The 9,685-nt window shown below is 40.9% G+C and overlaps 1 protein-coding gene across 1 annotated transcript; it reads left to right on the top strand.

Moving 5' to 3' along the window:
- Window positions 1-4,224: 4,224 nt before the first annotated feature.
- Window positions 4,225-9,653, top strand: LOC143329010 (E3 ubiquitin-protein ligase MARCHF2-like). Its single transcript, XM_076744615.1, has 5 exons — window positions 4,225-4,539; window positions 5,514-5,825; window positions 5,929-6,124; window positions 6,599-6,808; window positions 8,028-9,653. Exons 2-5 carry the CDS (start codon window positions 5,641-5,643, stop codon window positions 8,181-8,183), a joined length of 747 nt encoding a protein of 248 aa, XP_076600730.1. The 5' UTR covers window positions 4,225-4,539; window positions 5,514-5,640; the 3' UTR covers window positions 8,184-9,653.
- Window positions 9,654-9,685: the final 32 nt, after the last annotated feature.

Genomic DNA, 9,685 nt, shown 5'->3' with positions numbered 1-9,685 from the left:
CAACCTTAAAGCTGGAAGTTAGCTCTTTAACCTACATCACTGTTTTAAATCCAGTGTAATAAAAAAAAAAAAAACAGAGCCAAGCAGCAAACAGATGTTTGCCTTTTCCCTTTGACCAAGACTTTGGTCAAGTTCTGGCACCAGGATTTAACACCAAATCTTTAAATGCGAGGATCGAAAAGACATGGAGAGCATTCATAATTAATTAGAGATTATAAAGGGCACTGTCCACTGGAAATGACTAAAGACATCTGTTTAACCAGGCTTTTAACAAAGAGCATATTCTAATTTAAAGTACTCATAGGGGTACTTTAATTAGAAATGCTCTTACATGTTCTTAGCCTGGTAATATTGGCTGCAGCTAACAGTGGCTGCAGATCCACTTTTAGCATTAAGTGCTACCAAGTGCACTTTGATAGCATTTAGCATGGCAGGGAACATCCACTTTCATTGACCAAAACTGGATTTTTTTAATTTTTGAAGGCTGCTACACAATCAGCTGACTACACTTAGAGTAGTCTGTTGGTGATTCAATCATGGAGTTGAATGACTCCACACAGTTTTGTAATTAGAAGCACAGTATGACAAGTTGGAGTCATGTGTGTGGTTTCACCATTCACATTTGTGAAGTGAAAACCAATAATGTCGTGTCCTGCATTAGAGAGCTTATGTATATCCCATGACTCAGAGATTTAGCATGGATGCTGGAGGAGTGATTCGGTTTCAGATGAAAGGGGATGGCGTGCCTCTTCTTACTACACCTTACAAGATGAAAATTATCAAACAGAATAAAATCAACAGGAGCTTTGTAGAAGGAGCCATCTTGGGATTTTTTTTTCCAGTTGTTGTTATTATTATTATGTAATTTGTGAACTAAAAGGCATTTTTCAGGCACAACTTTGAGTACCTTCATGTGATCATATAACGGTCTCGTTTGAAATATTAGCTCTAGACTTTAAAATGTTATTAAAGCAGCTTCATCTTTTGTTTTGTTGCTGTGGGACCATTTGTACTTTTGAATCAATACGGTCAGTTCCAGGTGAAAGTCCAAAACATCAAAAATAAACACTGTGATGCATAGATAAACACAGGCTAATACTCAGAATGGTCCTGGACGAAATTCTATGAAATCCCAATGCAGCTTTGGTTCCTGAGTGAATGGGGAAATAAGAAATGAAAGAGTAGTGTGTCATACTGTGCTTCCTCATTAAAATGAGTTATTTGTTATGTTTTTTTCCCTAAAGTATTCAAGGTTATATTAAAATGAAGTGGTCCCAAGACCTGTCAGCACTGCTGAAAATGACTAAATATGTCCAGAAGACTATCTCATATTGAATGGCCTTAAATAGCTGGAGGGTGTTACATGGTCACCACAGTATCCTATTGGGCAGTTGAATATGGACTTGTAGTGTGATAAAGGCAGCTTGGTCAGGTTAGTGTCCTTTTCACAAGGATGAGTGCATCAGAAAATGAGAAAATGATTGCCTTCCACTGGTGCTCATGAGGATTCCTACTGACAGTTTAAAGGATCACGAGACTGAACAGCAGCAATCGAATTACACTGTTATTGAAAGCCTAACGCTGTGAATATATTACACAATCTGCCTGTCTTTATCCATCTGTCTGCCTCAGCTTCCGTCAGTGGCTGTTTCACTCACTCCATGTCTTTCTGTGACACTGTAGATAAATGATGTAGGAATATAACATATACTGTATGTCTGTAACTGGTTTGTATGTGTGTAGCAAATCAAATTCAAATAATAATCAAAAATAATTATATTTCATTGCCCTTCAGAGATTTGGATTTAGACATTGCAGCAACCTGCACATGTGGCAAAGACATGGAACATGCAGGTTTGTGTGCCCGAGCTTACAGCTGAAGAGAGAGAACAGCAAGTGCAACATTAGCTAAAAGAGTAATGAGCTAAATGCATGTAATTACTGTATGTTTACACCGTCAATACAGCCGAAGCAGCCTTCCCCAGAAGCTGAGCCAGGTCATTCTCAGGCATCATGATAAAGAGAAACGCCTGCAGCAGCAGAAGGCTGGAATCATGGCGCACTGACAAGGAATCAAGCATTTTAAGTAAATGATATTTTCTTACATTTTCAAATGGTGCTGAATGAATTGTGTGCTTATTTGTGTGTCTGTCTGTGTTAAAGTTCACTAACACATGTCTCATGATATCCCACACAGGCGGAGAGGTAGTGTCTCGTGATTTCCTGATTTCTGTTGGACTTTGACCAAACAGACGGGTGGGATAACTAATGAAAAACACGCTCAGGTGTGTGTGTGTGTGTGTGTGTGTGTGTGTGTGTGTGTGTGTGTGTGTGTGTTTGTTTGTTGTCCTTAGTGATGAGCTAAGATCACACTCACCACGAGTGGACCACTTCTCTATCAGTGTTTGGGTTCAAAGGGAATGAAAAGGAAGAGGCGGGGGGAGCAGGTAAGGCAGGGCAATATGACAAAAATAGACACTGTTTAACTACTGGTTAAAAAATACACATGGAGGTTACTATTTCAGGTCACACTGAAGGGACATTTTTAAAGTCTGCAAAGTATCACATTCTTGAACATTTGCGCATAATGCATGAATTAAATTGCAATGTTATTTTTGTATCTCCGGTAACAAAATACCCACTTTCAAAAGTGGCAGAACTAGAACACGATGACAGACTGATCAAAATAGAGCGAGGGCTGTATGAGCATTGCATTCAAGATCTAGGTCAAGTAGACTTTTCTCACTGTTTGCTTTTGAAGGCTTTAATGTCATTGAGTTTTGTTTTTAGTGGCTGATGCTAAAAAGAGAAATGTTAAAAGTCACTGACTTGGCTCATTACAACCTTTTCTCAGCTCTACAAAGTTCAGCTGTCTCAGTAAGTCAATAATAAACACGTTTTTGAGAATACTTATATTTGCTGATCTTCAGCTCTGTTTGCACAGTACAATAAAGTGCAGCACAGTATCAGCCGTGCAGCCTACATCAGTCACGTTTTATCACTATGTTTTTGAACCAGTGTTCCACTTTCTAAGAATTTGCTGTTTGTACCTCCACATAAAGAAGTAGTCACACCTGTAACCTAGTGGTGGACCATGGATGAAGTATTCATATCAACTACTTAAGTAAAAGTAGTATGTTTATCTTTCACTGAGAGCTGTTGTACTTGTTTTGTGTCTTGTTATGTGTCTAATGTTCGTAGACACTGTCTGATTTGTTGACTGGAAACAAAACTCCAATTAAAAAAAAAAAAAGTAGGAATACTACAATACAAACAAAAAACCAAAACATAACAAATCCTTCATTAAAAATTTCCCTCAAGTACTATATGAGAAAAAAAATGTACTTACATAATGAAAAGTAAAAGTAGTCACCATGCAGAACACCAGCCTCTGCTGTTGTTGGATTATTATCATTGATGTATTAACATGTAAGCCGCATTTTAATGTCGAGGTCATTTTACTGATTCTATCTAGTGTTGTGCTGTTGTGTAATATAATTTATTGTACAGGAATGAGTCATTACATGCTCATTATAGGTTTTCAAAATCTTCATTTACGTATTGTAATGCTTCTATCAGAAATGTTGTGGAGTGGAAGTTTAAAGTAGCATAAAAATGAGAATACCCCAAAATAATGTATTTGTTGAAAACTATCATTGTTATATTTTGCCATTGTGCTAATGTCATTGATGGCAGACTTGCGCATTTTCAAAGCCCTCGCTGGCACCCGTGCAGGTGTTTGACCTCACCTGAGGAACAACTGTCCTGAAGACCCTCTCTGCGCCACCCTGACACGGTTGACTAAATAATGCCACCTAGCGGTTTTATTGTGACATAACTTTGATGTAACTGATTTCTCGATGGAGGATGATGGTCATCTCCTTATTGAAATCAAATCCACATTGACAGGAAAAAGAATGAAACATTTGAACCACAGTATCTCCAAACAGGCACGATCACAGGTTTTGCGCTGCATTCCGGCCGGCTCGTGAACTGCATATGTCAAATTGTGTTTTTGATCATGGGTATCAGAAGGTTAGGAGTAAATAAAAATGTTTGCTGACTTCTTAGCAGCACACTAGGCAAAAGAATATCACATGTATTTCCACTTCTTACAAGCGTACTAGTCGTATTTGCCACTTTGATAAGTGGTATGCGTGTAAAGTTGTCATCATCACAACATCACTAATGACTCTGAAGGCAGCATTGTGTCACATGACCAACGCACAGCTGAGGGACGCCGAGGAAGGCTTGCCCGTTGCTAGCCTGTTAGCCACGATAGCTGTGTCTAGTAATCCTGGCAGAAACAGCTGTTTCTTCCCACCTTTCCGAACAAAATCACCCGAGGGAGATATGCTACAAGCCATGGAGGAGATGCAGCGCATGTGGTCGTCTTTTTTATCGCCTGATATCACCAGCTTTTGGTTAGATGTCAATGTCATAGTTTGTAGCTAGGGCTGTCCAGTTAGCTCAGCTAGCCTGTGTGTTGGTTAACGCAGGGCCAAGGCCAAGGCCGAGCGAGAAAAGAGAGGCCGTCGGGTGAGTAAATTCACGCTAACGTCTGCTTTTCACCTCGTTTGCCAGTATTTCTGTATACCAGCAGTGCACATCAGCGTGTTGTTCGACCGCTTCACATTGTTTTCGTGTGCAGAGACACGTTTTGCTTTTGTTAGCGGTTGTACAGTAACGACACTGTATCAGTCATGTATCTACAGCTCACATTGGCCAAAATTAGCTGTCAAATTTGAACTGTTAAGCTTTGAGTGAGAGCAGACAGTGTAGATGCACAGTGCTCAGGAGGTAAATCGTAATGGCTTTAAAAACATGAATCTGTTTCCATACTTATGTGTTGTTATAATGCCTCTTTTTCAAGGAAGTTGTTCATGAGTGTGTTAATGACAGCATCAGTCTGGGGGCATGTTTGCGGGGTCTCAAACGACCACCTGAACCCTCACTGCTCATCGGGTTCACCCTAATCTGAAACCAGTTTTTTCTCTCATTATATTTATTTGCTTACCAATGCAGTTTATTGAATCTGTATCATCCTTATTTACCACTTAATTACCTCTTTTAAAGTGGAATATTAATGGCTCCACCATCACTCCAGTTGAAATTTTCCAGGAGTCTCACACATCTCACTGATGCAGAACATATCTGCCATCGTTAGCAATCATGCCATCTTGGTTTTAATAATGTTTGTGGGTTTCAGACGTAACTTGACCTCACAACATGCCTTTGTTTGTACTGATGGACCCATTTGGTAAATAGATAATTTTGAGTATTTTGTGCTTTGATTTGAGGCTTTTTGAAGGTTGTGTGTCTCGTTCATTTACAGTAGACAGTTTGCTCCTTTAGGATGTCACCTCCTCTTGTATCAACAGGACATCACTGAGACCTTGAAAGAAGCATATGACAGACTTGCAAAAATAACATGTTGTATTTATGATGTCTTTTCAAGTCACCCATAGTCTGTCTCTTGTTCTTCTACTATAATCCTGGTCATAATCCACCAGGGATTTTCTCTGTAGGTGGACACAGGAGGAGAAGAGAGGAGAGGTGTAGGGCATCAGGTTTTGGATCAGACCCTCTTCTGAAGTCGCCTCCACCATTATCTTAGTCACTGTCACCCTCAGCTGAGCCATGTCTTCGTCAGGGTGCTGCCACCTACCCGGCTCCCTTTGTGATTACTCGGGGAATGCAGAATCTGATGCCTCCAAGGATTCGGAGGAGTCTGATTCTACCACACAGGCCCAGTACATTGCCAAGGTTACAGCTAAAGATGGCCGCCCACTCTCCACTGTTGTCAAAGCGGTGAGCTTGCAGAGGTAAGAGAGGGAGGAAACCACATGGGACTCTAACGAACATACTGTAATTACATTGTTCTTTGGTTAATCATCATACTTCTGTCTTCTCTGATTTGCTCCACAGCGATGTGGGCATGTGTCGGATTTGTCACGAGGGCGCTGGAGGGGAGACGCTGCTCTCACCGTGTGACTGCACTGGTACGCTGGGTAAAGTGCACAAGAGCTGCTTGGAGAAGTGGCTGTCCTCCTCCAACACCAGCTACTGTGAACTCTGTCACACAGAATTCACTATTGAACGACGACCACAACCACTCACACAGGTGGGACTGTTTTTACTGCTTGGAGAAATGCTTTTGTTGTCTTTTTTTCCATACAAAAAGAGATGGAAATGAGCAAGTCTAATTTGTCCAAAGCAAAGCAGGCTATCTTTGCTTTTGGCCTTGTGCTGACATTTGAAGTGTCTGTGAGATTGATTTTAAGCCGTGTAGATTGTGTGCCAACAGGTAGCATCTTCAGGATATGAGGTGGTTTGCTTGTATTGATGAGGTGGTTGCCTGGCCTTATAATAAGAACTCTCTCTTCATAGGAGTAGTTATCAGAAGCATCAGTGCATTCCTGTTAGTTATGCATGAGAATAACACCTTTTTAATTCTCTTGTACTTGGCAAGATTTTGTTGCAATAGCCACTGCAAACAAAGATGCACCAATCAGTCAAAGTAACACTGGTTTAGGTGATACAGTGGAAAGCTAATTTTCCTTTGGACTTATGCACTCTTCATTTTGTCCTTGCTCAGTGGCTGAAGGACCCAGGCCCTCGCAGTGAGAAGCGCACACTGCTGTGTGACATGGCCTGCTTCCTTCTCATCACGCCCCTGGCGGCCATCTCTGGCTGGCTGTGTCTGAGGGGAGCCCAGGACCACCTGCAGCTGAAGAGCAGACTCGAGGCTGTTGGCCTGATCGCCCTTACCATCGCCCTCTTCACCATCTACATCCTTTGGACACTGGTAACTAATCCATTACTTAAGTTAATCTCCTGTAATTGAGAAAAGTATGATGATACACATGTTTATGTACTTTTGTTAAAGGCATAATATGTAACATTTCTGCATTAAAATGCCTAAGAACAACAAGATTGATGTTATATATTTTATTGAATTCTGTACTTACAGAATCCCAAATGTTACAAACAATGTTCAAACGCAGAGAAATCCATATTTTTTTTAAGGTAATGGTACGTTTCATTTGGTCACCTGTCGGTGGCGTCATATCCCTTTTACGCCTTCTAACTGCTAAAACGTTCAGGGAAACACCGGATGAGATGTCAGTGAGGTAGTGGAGTAGCTAGCTTGCCTCTGTTGTTTGCTATTGTTTGTGTTGCTCACTCATGATGAGGCACAGTTATTCATTTTCATCGGCAATGGTGGTTGTTAAACAATGAAGACAACAACTCCCAACAATCCCACACTGCCTCACGACATCATCAGATTCCATCTTTTGTTATTGTCTTGATCCCTAGAGGCAGAAATTACATACTGTGTGTTTAAGGTGCAAGCACAGAGTGAATGCTTTCCTCTCTGGCATCTTGACACCCACAAGTTGTTTTTAATGTCTTGCTGTCCCACATAGATTTGGAAAGTAAATCTTGACTGGCATAGGCACAGTACAATAACAACCAAGCCCACAGATTTATGTTCTGCTGTTGATTATCGCAGAAATTATATCACTGTTCTGGTACTTCTGCTCCCACTGTGACCTTGAATGGCACTTGAACAAAGTCAAATGATAGAGAGACGTGACAGCTTGATAATCTCTGATACAGATCACCCATTTGTTTGTAAGCTGGGCAGATGGTTCATGCATACTCATGCATGCATAACTCATGGAGAGAGTAAGAGTAAGCTGGCTTTTACTCTTAAGTAATAATAAGCTGCTTTTCCTTCACTGGATCCTATTCTTTAAAAATAGGATATACTGTGAATCTGAAAACTTCTTCAGAAACCTAATCCTTTAATCTTCAGCAAAAGAATCCATGGAAATGACAATTAAAGACGAGCCCTTTGGCTCACGGCTTGTTTAGTGCCTGCTGCAGCCTGCGTATTGTTCCTGTTCTGTGTCCAGACTACTCCGTCTCAAATGCTCTCAGTTGTAATGATGTCTATCTTTTTCCTCTGTTGTCACCTCCCGTCTTGCCCCCCCTCCCGCTCTTCTTCCGTCCAATCTCAGGTGTCATTTCGGTATCACTGTCAGTTGTACTCGGAGTGGAGGCGGACCAATCAGAAAGTGCGCCTGCTCATGCCTGACATGAAAGGGGCTCACACCACCCAACGTTCAGTGCCGACCAAGTCGACCAAGAAAATGACTGACGAGACCATCGTATGAGTGCAGAGTGGTGCCAAGGGGAATATTTAAAATAACACCCACTGAAGCACTCTCTAAAAAAAAAAAAAAAACAACAACAAAAAAAATACAAACAAAAAGCAAAATTAATCATATTAATGAACTTTTGCACTTCCTATGGACCATTCTGGGAGGAGACAGAGCTACTTTACTTTCTCCTTCTGTTTTCTTTTATTGAAGCACTTGATGTAAACTACTACGGTATTGGCCGACCACAAGAAGTGGTTTTGGGAAGAACTCATTCCGGAGTCGTAGTCGATGTCGAAACACAGAGTTGTCACCGGACAGCCAGTGCTGGGATGTGAATGACATGAACACATGGACAATGGACTGACCAGCTCAGCTGAATGTCCGTGACACAAACTTATGAAATACTAAGACACAAGCTAATGTAGCAGGATATAACTGATTCAGCATGCTACTACAATATAATATGAAAAGTATTCACTACCTATAATTCCCCCATGCCCCTTCACAATGTATTTAGCTGTTTTTTGAACAACGGGCAGCCAGTAGCCCGGCAGGATAATAATCTAAAAACGTGACTGACAAAGTCTATCTGTGAATATTCATTCTTGACAAGTAAAGGGCGACAGTTACAAGGTCTTGTCTATAATCTGAACCCTTTTAAAATTTCCTGGTAAAGCTTTATCATTGCTGTCTGAACAGTGGAAATCAACTCCCTCTCCTGTTTAGACAACAGCTAAGGCATCACATATTTATCACACTTATCACGGGGTCAGTGAGGATTGTAGTAAATGGGACAACACTAACTGCAGCCGTCAAACGGAAGTGCGGTAATGTAAGAAGAAATAGTATTAAAGGTGTGGAAAAGTGTTTACATTCTAATTGGGTGACGTCTCTACTATTGTCATTAAAGTGCATTAGCAAACGGCCCGGCTCCACTTGTAAATGCACCATTCATTAATTGAGCTGCCTAGCAATGACCAGTAGTTACGTCCTACATCACAAGAGATGCAATTTTAAATAGAAGAGATACCAGCGTTCTGATAGTGAGATTACAGACTTTTGTTCAGTATAAAAGCAGAGATGTTATCAGAGCAGGCTGGTACTCTGTGAAGGTGCAAAAGAGAAATGTGTTCTGAGATTTCAATCGATGTATGCAGCATATGCTAAACAAAGTATTTTGTGTTATTGTAGTCTTCCTGCTGCATCCCCTGGAAAGTTGGGTTATTGTGCAATAAAACACGAGGGACTCCTGGACGAAATCAATGTGGAATGTGACTTGTCTGCTGGTTTTAGGTATTTCAGCCACTAATGATCTTCATGTGGCCTTTGGAAATATTATCTGATGATCAGTCACTGTGGGGGTCATGCCCCCAGGTTTCACAGTCTTATTGTGTAAATAGTTTGAATTGTTTTCCCATTTAATATATTTGTGCTGGGAGAGCTTTGTGACAGTCACAGTGAATACTATGAATATGACATTTGCTCAAGTGTTGTACTTAAGTCCAATTTCAGGT

The sequence above is a fragment of the Chaetodon auriga genome, chromosome 12 (genome assembly GCF_051107435.1).
Source record: "Chaetodon auriga isolate fChaAug3 chromosome 12, fChaAug3.hap1, whole genome shotgun sequence".
Lineage (NCBI taxonomy): Eukaryota > Metazoa > Chordata > Actinopteri > Chaetodontiformes > Chaetodontidae > Chaetodon > Chaetodon auriga.
The sequence above is the reverse complement of the archived record's forward strand: the minus strand, read 5'-3'. Positions and strand labels throughout refer to the sequence as shown.